Source organism: Diceros bicornis, chromosome 31 (assembly GCF_020826845.1).
Source record: "Diceros bicornis minor isolate mBicDic1 chromosome 31, mDicBic1.mat.cur, whole genome shotgun sequence".
In the NCBI taxonomy this organism is placed as follows: domain Eukaryota; kingdom Metazoa; phylum Chordata; class Mammalia; order Perissodactyla; family Rhinocerotidae; genus Diceros; species Diceros bicornis.
The window spans coordinates 32,531,385-32,545,753 of NC_080770.1; the positions used below are offsets into that span (position 1 = coordinate 32,531,385).

Below are 14,369 nucleotides of genomic sequence, written 5' to 3' on the forward strand. Positions count from 1 at the left end.
GCAGCATCTTGCATGGCGTCTGGCACAGAAATTGTGGAAAGAGGATGAGCGTCTGAAAGAAGGTAGGAGCTGGGTTCATGAACAATGGATGGCCTAAATGTACCCTCTGGGTGCACATCTGAAACCGCAGAAGAGGATCAAGACGTCCATATGTTGAGAATATAGCCTGACTGCCTGCTTTCCTTCTTTAATCCTTTGATTAGTTGCTTGGTCCATTCATTCAACAGACATTTACTACTGACTATTTCCTTTAAATAAAGCACTCTACTAGGCACTGGGGATACAAGAAAACCCAGTCTGTGTTCTTAAAGAGCTTAGATTCTAGTAGGGAGACAGACAAGTCAACATGCAATGAAGACAGAACATGAGAAGAACGATTTATTCCACACGTATTTATTGCATGCCAAAGCTGAACCAGACAACAAGCTTGGCACTGGGAATACAGCTGTGAACCACACCAAAGCACCATCTCATGGCCATCACAACACGGTCGGGAAGACAGAAGATAAACAGAGTGGTGCTAAAGCTGAAGAGAAGAGTGACGCAGGGGAAGGAGACAGTGGGAGACGCGAGGAGAGGAGTTATTTTCCACAGGGTATTCAGGGCAGGCCTCTCTTATGAGGTGGCATTCGTTTGGAGAAGGCCCGGGATGGTGTGCAAACACACAGGAGAATGACCCAGCCCAGCCTTGGCAAACCAGGGACATCTCCCTAAGGAAGCAAGTCACACGGAGTCTTTAAGGAGCCCGTGATGCAGCAGCACTGGAGCGTGGGCCGGAAGAGGCCTCCCACTGCAACTCCCCCTGCACCCAGCCCATCCCACGTCAGGCACGGCCCCTAGAGGCTCCGCTGACGGATGGGCTGAGGAGTGAAGAGGAAATGCAGACTCGGATCTGTTTGACACAAATAGAGCCATAGAAATACGCCAGCACCGAGCGGTTCCACGGACAAAAACCACAGATACTCTGGCTAAATGGTTCAGCTGTTTAGGAAGATAGGCCAGAGTTCACCAGCAGTGGAAACCCCGTCCAGAACACAGTGGTTTTTCTGGGCTCAGCTACACTGGAAGCAGCAGCAGCAGAGCCTCAGCCTGAATCAATTACCCACCGCGGTCCCCAGACCACCCTGCCATCTCGTTCTCGGCAGGAGTCTCCACCCACGTGAACAAGGATCAGGGTGAGAGCTGTGCTGTCAGCTGATCCAGGGTCTCACTTCCAGCCAAGGATGTCTGAGCACAAGGCAGAAGGAAGAGGCCAAACACAGCAAAAAGGAGAAAGGAAGAAAAGTGAAAGAGTGAAATCCCAGCATTGGGATCCTCCGAAAGGAAATACTGGTTCTTGCTGATCCTCAGTCCTGAGTGCACATGAACACAAATGCTGGAAAACCTCCAGCTGGAAAACAGCTCTTTAAAATTATGATTCTCCCTGGGGCCCGTCCAGCGGCACAGTGGTTAAGTTCACGCACTCTGCTTTGGCGGCCCAGGGTTCACGGGTTTGGATCCTGGGCTCGGATCTACATACAACTCATCAAGCCATGCTGTGGCAGTGTCCCACATGCAAAATAGAGGAAGACTGGTGCAGATGTTAGCTCAAGGACAATCTTCCTCAAGCAAAAAGAGGAAGACTGGCAACAGATGTTAGCTCAGGGCCAATCTTCCTCACCAAAAAAAAAAAAAAAAACCTCTCTCCAGTTATTTGTTAAAAGTCAAGACATTACCCAACAAAACCTCTCCTTTATTTTTTATTTATTTCTTTTTACCATTTTATTACGGAAATTTTCAAAGATATACAAAAATAGAGACTGGCATAGTGAACCCCCATGTTCCAACCACCTGGCTTTAACAATTATCAACTCACTGACAATTGTTTCAATCCTTCCCATCCACTGCCCCTCCTCTAACAGGACAGGCTTAAAGCATATCCCAGGTATCATGTAATTTCGTCTTTATATATTCTGGTGACTATTTCTCAAAGATAAGGATTTTTTAAAAATAATAAACAGAATACCATTCTCTAACTTAAAAATTTAACAGGGCCTTACTATCATCAAATATACAACCACAATTCAAATATTCCCAATTATCTCAATTTTTTCTTTTTAACAGTTGGTTTGAGTCAGGATTGAAATAACGTCCACACACTGCATTTGGCTGATTTGTCTCTCAGTCTCCTTCAATCTATAGGTTCCCTCTTCTTTTCGTTTCCTCAGAATTTATCAATGGATGAAACTGGGTCCGGAAGAATTTCCCACATTCTGGATCTGGCAGTTTGCCTACCCATGGGGTCACTCACATGGTCCTCTGTCCCTGAATTTCCTGTAAGCTAATTGTTCGTGCTATGGACTGTATGTTGTATCCCCCAAAATTCATATGTTGAAACCCTAACCCTTCAAGGGATGGTATTAGGAGGTGGGGCCTTTGGGAGGTGATTAGGGTTAGATGAGGTCATGAGGGTGGTACCCTCATGAGAGAATTAGTGCCCTTATAAGACAAGGAGGAGCTAAGGGATTTCTCTCTCTGTGTGCATGCACCAAGGAAGGCCATGTCAGGACATAAATACCAAGAACCCAACCGTGCTGGTACCCTGGATCTTAACCTTCCAGAACTCTAAGAAATAAGTTTCTCTCGTTTAAACCACCCAGTCTACGGTATTCTGTTATAACAGCTCAAACTGACTAAGACAGATTTAGAGGCTCAGTCAGATTCAGGTTGGATGTTTTGAGCAGAAATATCTCATAGCAGTGATGTGTGTTCCTGTTGGGTCATACAAGAAGGCAAATAACACCTGGTTGTCTCTTTTCTTGTGATGCTAAAACTGACTTGTGAGAGGTTCCAATTCCAGGTTGGATGCAGTAATCATACCCTATCGTGGCCCTCCCACTGAATGCAGCTAAAAAATACCTGGACAGAATACACATAGCAGGAGTTTTTAGATTCTGAAAAGTAAACAAACGGGCCAACTGGGAAAGAAGACTGAAATTTGAACCATCACTGAAATGGCAGTTAAGTTTACTTTTTCCCCCCTCTCAGAGTCCCAGGAAACTAGAAAGTATCAGAGAGAGATTGTGAAGAAGGAGGGACTTGGGAAAGTAACTCCATAACGTTATTTATGAACTCCTGCTGATCCCAAGCTGCACGTGCATGGATCTGGTCCTGATCAGCACACCAAAGATGCTGAGAACTGAACTCAGAGGCCTCTGTCCAGGTCCCAGACTGACCCCCGGGAAGGGCATATGCAGGACAGATGTAAACAGCACCACAAAAACAGTTGAAAACCTATTGCAATTGCAGCCCACAGAGGGCTGCTAGGAGCTTGTGGCCTGACCCAACAGGGTCACTTGCCTACTAAACCAAAAATATAAGCATTCTAGGTAGGATTTAAAGACAACCCAGAGTGTCACGTGTAATAATCAAAATATCCAGAACATAATCGAAAATCACTTGCCATATGAAAAATCAGGAAAAATCTCAATTCTCATGGGAAGAGATAATCAACAGACACCAAGGCCAAGATAAGACAGACGCTGGAATTATGTGATGAAGACTTTGAAGCAGCTGTTACACAAACACTCTAACAAGCAATCACAAACACTCCTGAAACAAATGGAAACTAGAAGGTCTCAGCTAAAAAACAGAAGATATAAAGAAGAACCAAAAGGAAATTTTAGAACTGAAAAATATAGTAACTGAAATAAAAAATAACTGCACCGTATGGGCACGAAAGCAAATTGGAGATGACAGAGGAAGAAGTAAACTTGACAAAAGATTAATAGAAATTATCTAATCTAACAATAAAAAGAAAAAAGACTGATTAAAAAATGAACAGAGCCTTAGGGACCTGTGGGGCAATGACAGATGATCTGAAGTTATCAGAATCTCATAAAAAAAGGAGAAAGAATGCAGTACTTAAATATTTGAAGAAATAATAGCTGAAAAGGTACTAAGTATGGCAAAAGACAAAAACCCACAGATTCAAAGAGAACCCCACACAGGATAAAGTCAAAGAAATCCACACACCCAGACACACTATAATCTAACTGCTGAACTAAAGACAAAAAAAAAAAAAAATCTTCAAAGCAGCCAGAGAAAAACGATGCATTCTCTATGGGGAAACAACTTGAATGACTGCAAATTTCTCATCGGAAACCACAAAAGCCAGAGGAAGTGGCACAATAATTTTTAAAGTGCTTAAAGAAAAGAACTGTCAACCCAGAATTCCATATGCAGTAACAATATCCTTCAGGAACAAAGGTGAAATAAAGACCTTCTAGATGAAGGAAAACTAAAAGAATCTGTTGCCAGCAGACCTGCTTTAAAAGAACTGCTAAAGGAAGTTCTTCAGACAGAAGGGAAATGATCCCCGGAGGAGACTTGGAAGATCAGGAAGGAAGGAAAAGCAACCAAAATAGTAAATATCAGGGTAAATATAATAGACTATTCTTCTCCTCTGGAGTTCTTTAAAATATATTTGAAAATTTAAAGCAAAAATTAAAACACTGCCTCTTGGGGTTTTCAATGTATGGAGGTTACTACCTAAGACAACTATCACATGAAGAGATCTACAGAGTGACAGGGTTTCCACATTCCACCTGCAATGGACAACACAGATTCAAAGCTGTCGGTGAAAAGATTGACTGCTGGTTTTGGAGTTTTCAGCCTGATCCATTCATCATCAAGCTCCCATCAGTTTTACATCTAATGGTTTTAGCAGCCATTGATGACCCATTTCTCCATTAGGGGTTAAAAACAGATACTCTCCTTCTCTCACTCTGCTGTTAACAGCAGGTAGTCTTCAATAAAAAAGAACTTTCCTAAGTCAGCTACTTAATCACTCAGAAGTAAGGGAAGTATAAATGCTTGATTCTTTCTTTTTATTTAGCAGTTTCCAAAATAGTGAGTTAGAACCACTATTTTTAAGTGGTAGATATGCCAGAGGAAAATGCTGGCTTAATCCCCAGTGACCTAATTTGGAAGGGATATAATTTACTCACTTAGACAATTAAAGACCAACGTCCAAACATTTAAATCATATGGCGTCTTTAATTATGGCAAGGAGTGCAGAGGACGACACAATCATTTAGAAAGTACATGCTACACTGCATCACACTTGCTTTTTATTGCCACTGGATTATTCTCTAGTATGTACGTATGTATGAATATATATATAAAATTACCCCCTCAGATGACAAAGTCCTCATGGACAGCAGGAAGCTGAGATCAAGCTGAGACACACTTACTAAAAGACTAAATGAAATATAAAACAAGTACGTCCTTGGACATCCTAAGCCAAAGGTGAAATCCTAGTAAATATGGTCTTCCCCTCAATCACTCACTTTTTTGCTTTAAGTCACTACATATTTTTAAAATCAATTACTCTGTGCCAGCCACTACACTAGGCACTTTTCAGATATTATCTCATCTAATTCCCACAAGAATCCCAGGAAGCAGGCTCTCAGCAGCCCCGTTCTCACGACAAGGAAACGGCCATGCAGGAGATCACGCAGTACGCCAACTCCTGCTTAATTAGGACGGAACACAAAGCTCAGGCCAGACTCTCCAGTTCCAGAGTCACTCTGCTCAGTCAGGCCCCTCCCCGGTTAGTGACAGGCATCCTCCCTGCCCAGGTGGGCTTCAGTCACTCTGTTAACCTTTGAACAATCTAGCAGCTATGCTGTATTTCTGCCACTCGAGACCCAGAAGATGAAATAAGGCAAGAGGAGGAGGCACGGGGGAGAGTTATAAACTCCCCGTGTCCCTGCTGGGAGGGCAGAGCAATGACTGTTCCCTGGAAAGACATAAAAAACACAGGAAACAGTCACTCTCCTCTTCAGGGACTCAGAACCAACAGGGTAAGGGAAAATCAATTTATCAAAATAGTCAGTGATGTCACTAAAACTTATGTTTTGAAAAAAAAATTAATAACATGAGAAAACGGTCACAATAAAGAGGACATCTCAATTGAGCACATTAGAGAAGATATATATATATATACGAAGAGAGAGAGAGAGAAAGGACTGGTACAAAACAGCCCAAATGTTAACAGTGTTTCCTTCTGGGCTGTTTTGTTTTCCTCTTTACACTTTTCCATGTTTTGCAAGTTCTTTACAATAAACAGAAAGAAAAAATGTTATGAAAGTATGTAAGCACAGAGAATAAATGTGGAAATTTGTCCAGAGCCGACTCTAGTTCCAAGGGCTTAGCAGTCTAAACATCTAAGGGGAGAGGAAAGAAGAAAAAACGGTGAGCAGTGACCAGAGTGACCAGCGGCAGGCACAAGGCGACACACTGGGAGAGCTGGAACAATACAGAAGGCAGAGAAGAGACGCTTGCAGGTCCCTGAAGCTGCTGTGTGTGCAGTGATTTTGGACACAGAGATGCTGACAAGGAAGGGACTGCCTGTGTCCAGACCAAGCAATAGTGAAGCTCAGCATCAAGACTGCTAAGAGGTCAAGGTGGGGCAGAGAACAAGAGGGCGTGTGTGCCTGCCTGTGTACTGATACTATGGAATAGTATACAGCAGGTAAAAGGAATTGGGGAGTCACAAGTCAAGAAGAACTTTAGCTTTCTACACTGTTCAGATGTTTTTTCAAAAATATTTTCTTATAGTATGTATATAATTAATATATAAACATCTTTTTTGAAAGATTTTAGGGTAGGAAGGAAAGGAAGCATGTAAACATAGGGTGTTGAGTGAGACAGTCCATCAGATGAGGGGCTGCACGAGCCTAGAATTGGCTCTGCTACTTCTGAGCTGTGCGAGGCTGCATGAGTTCACCTCTCTCTACACTTCAGATTCCTTTTCTCTTAATGGGGATAACACGTCTGCACTTACAGAGCTACTGCCAGAACTGAAAACAGAGGCGGCCCGAGGCCCTGTGCACTGAGGAGAGTCCCCATGGGTGGTAGCTGAGCATTTACATAAGAAAGAAGCAGGCAAGAAGAGAATCTGGGGACCGAGAAACAACACCTGAGCCCATGGGTGGGTAAGAAGCACACAGACGAGGGAGGCCAGCGTGGAGGAGGCGGGCGGCGGAATGCACGCAGAACACTCACTGCAGTTCTCCTCGTCGCTCCCGTCCGGACAATCCTCAAACCCGTTACACCGGAAGCGGCCGATGATGCAGTGGACACCGCTGGCACAGGGGAAGAACGTCGGGCCGCATTTCGACTTAGCCTTGGCTGCAGGAGAAAACAAGACAGGACGTCAGGTGGTTACGTGTTCCGACCACTGCATATCCATCCCAGTGACCCTGAGTGTGCAAAAGGGTCCTTTCATATTTACAAGTCCCCAAAGGCTTCTTACCACCACTGCCCACCTCCAACACCCAGCTGGACTGGAAGCCCACATGCACTGTCCTCTAGGAAAGCAATGGCTAATCGCTGCTGCAAACGTCCCGAAGAGGCCACACACAGCCCCTGCACCTGCGGGGCTCAATCAAAATGCGCCGAACAAAGGAATGAATGGGTGAGGAGATGGATGATGGATAGAGCTTGCTCTTATGGTGCTGAAGAACCATCCAGAATTCATTCCCTGACGGTCAAAATAATCGTCTACTTTTAGTGAGTGCTTACTATACTCGACAGCGCGACCAGGGCTTTCCATGGATCACTTCATTTAATCCACGCAGCAACTACCCCATGGGATGCTGTGCAGAAAAGAAGTAACACAACAGGCCTGACACTGCTGTCCTTCTAAGGTTGGCCCTTGCTTGGCTGGAACATGGATTTCGGGAGGGTTCGCACCACTGTCTCATAAGAATGGCTCACTGTGCCTAAAGCGTTTATGCAAACAGCACAGTTGATGCTCAACACCTGCTTTTCTTCCAAGATTTGGGATTTTGGTACATGCTAGGCAGAGGGGACATGCGTGACCAGCCCCAGCAAAGATGCTGAGCGCTGAGTCTCTAACCAGCTTTCCCAGTAGACAGCATTTCACCGGTGCTGCCACAACTTGTTGCAGGGGGATTAAGTGCGCCCTGTGGGGCTCCAGGGAGAGGGCTCCCGGAAGTTGGAGCCTGGTTTCCTCTGGACTCCACTCCATCACCTTTTCCCTCCGTTGGTTTTCCTTCATATCCTTTCGCTGTAATCAGCCTTAGCCGTGAGTATGACTTATGCTGAGCTCTATGCATCCTCCAGCAAATCCTCAAACCTGGGGGTGGTCTTGGGGGCCCCAAAGAGGGGTAGGGTTCTTATCCCCATTTCAGAGATGTGCTGAGAGGTGAAGCGACTTGCCCAAGGTCACACAGCTGGAAAACCTGGTACTGGGGTGAAGCCTGCCCGGCCCCCAGACTCCGAAGCCACACTCTCAACCAACTCAACTGCATTGCGTCTCTGTCAAAGGCTGCCACTTCTTGAAACAGAAGCCAGACTCCTGCTCAAAGAAATTCTTCTTCCACTCCTGCTGTACAAACAGTTTTAACAGAAACTGCTGTCACCCGGGCTTGATAGAGTGTCCTGCTAACCAAACAGCCCTGTGGGGTAACGTGCTTTCCTGTCAATGGTGCCGGCTGCTCCAGCCTGCGATTACGGGGGGAAGATTAGATCTACTGCTGCATCCCAGGCTGCAGCCCCCACTAGCATCTCTCTCGCCTCATGTCTTAGAGGCAGGACCCATGGTCCTCAAGAAGAAGGGCCATTTCTTCGGAACAAACAGGCAGTAAATTACCTTCACATTCCTGCCATCAGTAACACGGTAACTTTGGCAACAGCTGATGCACAATCAACAGGGTTGAAGGCCTGGGACACACCTAGGTTTTAAAACCCCATATAGCTTCGTTTCCACCTGGAACTGCTGTAATGGTGCGAGTGTGCTCTTCACAAGCACAAACCAGAGAGAGCGTCCTGGGTTCAAAGTGCGGCTCTATTTTTTATGACCTTGGACAAGTTTCCCGAGATCCCTGGGCCTCAGCTTCCTCATCAGTAAACCGGAGGCAACACCATCCTCTTGGGCTCTAGGAAGGGTTCAGTCAATCTACACCAAATGCTCAGCACAGAGCACGGCATACAGTAGATGCTCAACCAATGGTAACGCTTACACTATTTATCATCATCATCATCATCACCACTAGGCTTACAGAATTATAAAACGGATCCTTGGGCTGCTAAAAATTTTTTTCTGATTACGAAAGTTTAAAAAGCTCATTTTGGAAGATCTCTGTGAACTGATATGAAGTGATCTCCGGGATAAACTGTTAAATGAGTAACAAAGTGCAAAAGAGTATGTACAGCACTTTAACCCTCGTATAGCAAACGAAGGGGATATAAGAAAATAAACACGTACTGGCTCATCTGTGCAGAAGAAATACAGGAAGGATAACTCAGAAACTGGTTACCAACAGGGGTGGGTGGGAAAGGGGTGGAAAGAATGGGGTAACGGGACTGGAAGGAGAGATGAGAAGGGTGCACATGTCTCTGAGTCTACCTGCATAGCTCTGGCTCTTAGAACCATGACAATATTTCACATAACAATTAAGATCAACCACACCAGTGGCGGGGGACTCAATGGAATACAAACAGCAACAAAGGAACATAACTGTATTATAGATGAATAACACCACCACAGTGAAGGGGGTGAGGAAGAAAAGAGCTAGCATAAGTAACTCAGGAAACCATTCCCTGACTGATTTATATGGCTAAAGAAAAAAAGAGTTGTACACAAATACTGCACTCTAGTTGTATTTGTTTGTCACAGGGGTACGGATCAGCAATTCTGAAACTACCTTTTATGTGTACGAGGGTTGAACAAATAAGTCAATATATTGTAGATACCAAGAGCGAGGTTTCTCACTATCAGAGGAAGAAGTTACAAATAAGGAGTGGGAGGGCTAAAATGAACCCTGAGGCTCTGGACTGGATTGAAGACAGTATGAACTCAGGGTTTGTAAAGACAGATAGATGACAGATAGATAGATGGATGAAAGAAAGAAAGAAAGAAAAGAAAGGGAGGGAGGGAGCAAGGAAGGAAGGAAGGAAGAAAGAAAGAAATGAATCTGTGTGTGTGCATGGATTAGTGTACATACACATAAGCTCTAGCCCCATCTGCTAAGAAAGACCAGAAACAATACACCTCAATAGCAATGAGCACACCCAGCACCCAGATCTTGGTTTCTAAAAACCATTATCCCATAAAGAGAACCAGGGCTCCTTGGAGAAGTGGTTGATTCCAGGGGGAAAACACAAGATGAACCTGGAGTGTCCTGTGTTGCCAAAAAGTAAAGAAGTGCTCAAAATATGATGGAGGCACGTCAAAAGGACACAGAGTCAACCAGAGGGGGCTCCGATGGCCAAAGCGGGAACAATCTGAGCAAGAAAATAAATAATAGTATTGGATCATAAGCCAGAGAAGAAAATAAACACCGGTGAGTCCATACTGACACCGTAAATTTTTAAATAAACAAATAAATGGGGGACAAGGGAAAGTTCTTCCTTACAGAAGAATTCCAATTAATAAAATGTGGAGGGGATGTGGGAAATACAAAGTCACCATTAAGCAAACACACGGTGATAACTCTTACAGGCGAGACCCAGAGAGGGGTGCACACAGGAGGGGCCAGCCAGCCTTGCTCTGGCCATCCTCTCAGGGTCAGGGAAGAAAGCTGCCCACAGGCTTTGACATCCAAGTTGAAAGCATTTCTTCGCAAACCTCAACACGTCACTCCCCCATTCAGAACGCCATTGCCCTCCCATCGCCTCGGAAAAGCCTAAAGCCTCATCACAGCCCCGTGCAGCCCCGGGTGCCTCTCCAATTTCATTCCTACTCCCTCTCTGTGCTCTGGCCACGCTGGCCTGCAGCTCCTCCTGGAGCCCGTCAGGCACAGTCCCACCCCACGGCCTTTGCACCTTGCTCTTCTCTCTGCCTGGAATGCCCTCGGCCAGGGGTCGGCATGGCCCGGCCTCCACTTTATTTAGGTCTCTCTAACCACTGCCCTGCAGACCGCAGAAACGCCAACTCCCACCCTCAGTCACTGGAGCCCTTCCTCTGCTTTTCCTTCTTCTCCTTCACGGGAATGACGTCACCAGTTGTGTTGTGCTGTTTGATAAACATACACTAGTTTGAATACTTTCCTTCACCACCTCTGAAGGAGCTGCACTGTCCATTGCCTGCAGCAAGTGTCTAATAAATATGTGCCCGATATACAAATGAGCCTATAAAAGGAGAGAGTGGGACTGGGTGATAATAGCTAGCGTTTACCAAATGCTTAGTACGCACTAAGTATTGTGTTCTACATTTACAGATAGCATCTCATTTACTCCTCACCAAAACCCATTCTGCAGATAAGAAAGCTGAGGTCCAGAAGAGGAGGAGCTGGACACCGCTAGTAAACAGCCAAGTCTCAAACCCTGCTCTTCACTCATCTGCTCTACTGCCTCCTCAGATACTTCTAAGGCCCCGTCCACTCCAAAGGACTAGGCTTTATGGAACAAAGAAAGAGACAGTGAGAATATGAATAATTGTAAACGAATTAGCTACCGTTCGATTAACCAGCTCTCGGGCCCTGCCCCTGCCCCCTCTTCAGGAACCGCTCATGAGACTCCCGGCCTCGTCAGCGATGCTCCGTGCCGGGCTGCCGTCTCGGTCAGAGGAGCCTGTCCCGTGATGACTGACATCTGCACCATCAGACGCCCCCGAAGGAACCGCCGCGGCGGATCACAGGCAGCCAGCCGAGCGCCCGGCAGAGGCTCAGAGGGAAGCCAGCTGCTGACAGCAGCTGTCGGCTGCTCCCCGCCCGCACGACCCACCGTGGGGCTCAGGGGGGTTCTGGACAAAGTCTTGATTGTGCCTCCCTCACCCCCATTTCCACAAAGGGGAGATTTCAGCATGAAACTCAGCAGGCTCCAGCAGAAGGCAGAAGACGGCCTGTGTCTAAAATCGCCCGGACAACGGTGCACGGGGCGGCTCCGTTCCACTGAACACTGGAAGGCGCCACTTTCCAAGGACCTGCTCCACGAACTTTTCAAAGCGGCAGCTCTGACCAGCAGCAAGACAGCATGCAGCTCTCCTAGAGGCTAGTTTATTTCCTGATCTGAGTCCTCCCCACCTTAGAGCCCGGTTGTCAGAGTTCTAGATTTCACGGATCAGTAAAATCAAAAATGTTTAAAAACTAGATGGGAGTGGAGGAAGGACTAACATGGTTGCCAACTCTTTACTTCACCAACAAGGACATAAACAAACAAGCGTGCAAGGACCTCTCCTCACGATCGCCCTAAACGAAAGCTGCTTTAGCATCCCAAATCAGGAAGGACACCGTCCTCGGACCACTATTTGAGGATCATGTCAGAACTAGAGGGGAACCAGGAGACATCCCAATGTCACCAGGTTGTGACGCCCTCAGAACAAAGACCTGAGCTCTGTATGCGTGACATCTGGAGCACAGCACGTAGCCCACAGAGCTTCACGCGATAACTTACGCTCACACTTCACAGGTGAGAAAACTGAGGCTCCAGGAGGCAATCTGACGTGCCCAAAGTCACACAGCCATTTAGGATCAGACTGGTCTAGAATCCAGTTCTCATGTCCCTGAGTCTAGCCTCATTGAACTACGCTATGCTTTAGGCAGGCTGCTATGGGGTCACACCTTGCCAAACCCCACATCAGGGATTGGGTTCAAGAGAGACCCCAAGAAAACAGGTTATGAGACTGAGCACCCCTCTTCCACATGGCCAGAACTTTCCAAGCCTTGGATAGAAATGCTCTTCACTAGGCATCATGTCTGTGGCTCCTACTCTGCCCAGGAAGGGCTCAGGGCCTCCCACTGGTCCTGCGTGGGCCTGCTCTCTTCCGTTGCTGGCCCAGACCCTCCCCACAAAGCAATCACAGAAAAAAGTTGGACGGGGGTTGCGATGCCAGGCCCTCTCCGTTCAGCCAGAACAGTCATGAAGTCAGCTCATCAGACCAGAAGTACCTCTCAGGCTGCAACAGCTACAGCCACAGCTGTGGGTATTCGAGGTTCTCTTCCAGACCTCCGTGGTTTGCCAAATGAGCGGCCACCCTCTGCTCACCTCTGATTCCTGCCCCCGAATCATGCTAGCATGTGCCTAAGACAGCCTGAAGAACTAGAAGCAGGTGCCTTAAGCTCTTCTGCAAAATTACCATCCTCGCTTTGTAAACTCAAGACACAGCTCAGTGTGAAAAATTCAAATGACAGGGAAATGTACAAAGGGAAATGTAAAAATTACCCCAAATTGCCACCACCCAGGGAAGTCCACTGTGGCCATTTTGGTAAACATGCTCCTGAAGCCCGGTCTCACAAACTAGAGGGTGTAAATGGACAGCCCTAGGACCTCGTTAAAACGCAGTGGGTCTGCAGTGCAGCCCGGGATTCTGCATTCCTAACACGCTCCCAGGTGATGTCAACGCTGCTGGTTCCAAGCCCTTCACTTCCGAGTAGCAAAGGACCATTGTCTCGTTTGCTGCTGAACCTCCAATGTCCAGAAAAGAGCCTGGCACGTAGGTTACTCAGTAATTACTGACTGAATTAATAAACAGAAATCTGAGTATACAGTTTTGCTTAAATGCACCCATAAAATACTACGCTATTCTGAAACCTACTTTTGTCACTTAATATATTGTGACATCTTTTCATGTCAGTAACTACAGGTCCACCACCGCTTTTAACGGCTATGGGTAATTTTACTGCATCTGTGTACCCATAAGTCCAATCACTGATGGATATTCGGGGTGTTTTCAATAAACAATGCACATCCAGATGCATACATAATTTTCCCCATTTGTACAATATCTCTTTAAAGGCATAACCGCTAGGTCAAAGGGTATGCATATTTCACTTTCTGGCATCCTTTTGATCATCAACTGCCTCCTCCCTGAGGAACTGGTACTATCTTCCGGCCACAGATGGCTACAGAAAGACAGTATCTGCGACAGGCTGAGTTTCCTCTGCCGGCAATGATATTCCTGGAGGCGCACAGGCTAAGAGCACACCCCCGGGTCCTCTGTGTTTACGTTAAGTTGGTCATTCACTGCTGCAGGTGCTCTGTTATTCTCCATCTATCTCTGTCTCCCTTAGTTTTCACATCTGTATATTTCATTACTTTGCAGAGTAGGGGACGTGCCTATCCCATCAAGGAAACCATGACTTTTCTTTTATCTTTTTAAATTTGCACCAGGTGCCAGGCATCAATCTTTGCTGGAATTGGTCTCCCTGAGTTACACTAATCACAAGCCAATGCAAGGTGTCCTCCTTCCCGGAGATGCTCCTTGAGCTGACTTTCCCAGGCTGCACTTTCCCCTCTGCCCAAGGGCCCTGACAGAGGACAGGTTCTCATTCCAAGGACTGTCCCACTTGCCAATATTTCTGCAGAATTTCCCATCTTGTAGGGCAGTGTTTCACGATTCAGCAGAATCCCCAGGAATG

The 14,369-nt window shown here is 46.3% G+C and overlaps 1 protein-coding gene across 2 annotated transcripts in view; it reads right to left on the reverse strand.

The window, feature by feature from the left end:
* The window catches only part of LDLRAD3 (low density lipoprotein receptor class A domain containing 3), a 239,772-nt gene that overhangs the window by 120,227 nt on the left and 105,176 nt on the right, over window positions 1–14,369 (reverse strand). For both annotated transcript variants that reach the window (XM_058527142.1, XM_058527141.1), the window contains exon 3: window positions 7,051–7,176. In XM_058527142.1, the coding sequence (XP_058383125.1) occupies window positions 7,051–7,176 (126 nt within the window). The remainder of the gene's footprint in view (window positions 1–7,050; window positions 7,177–14,369) is intronic.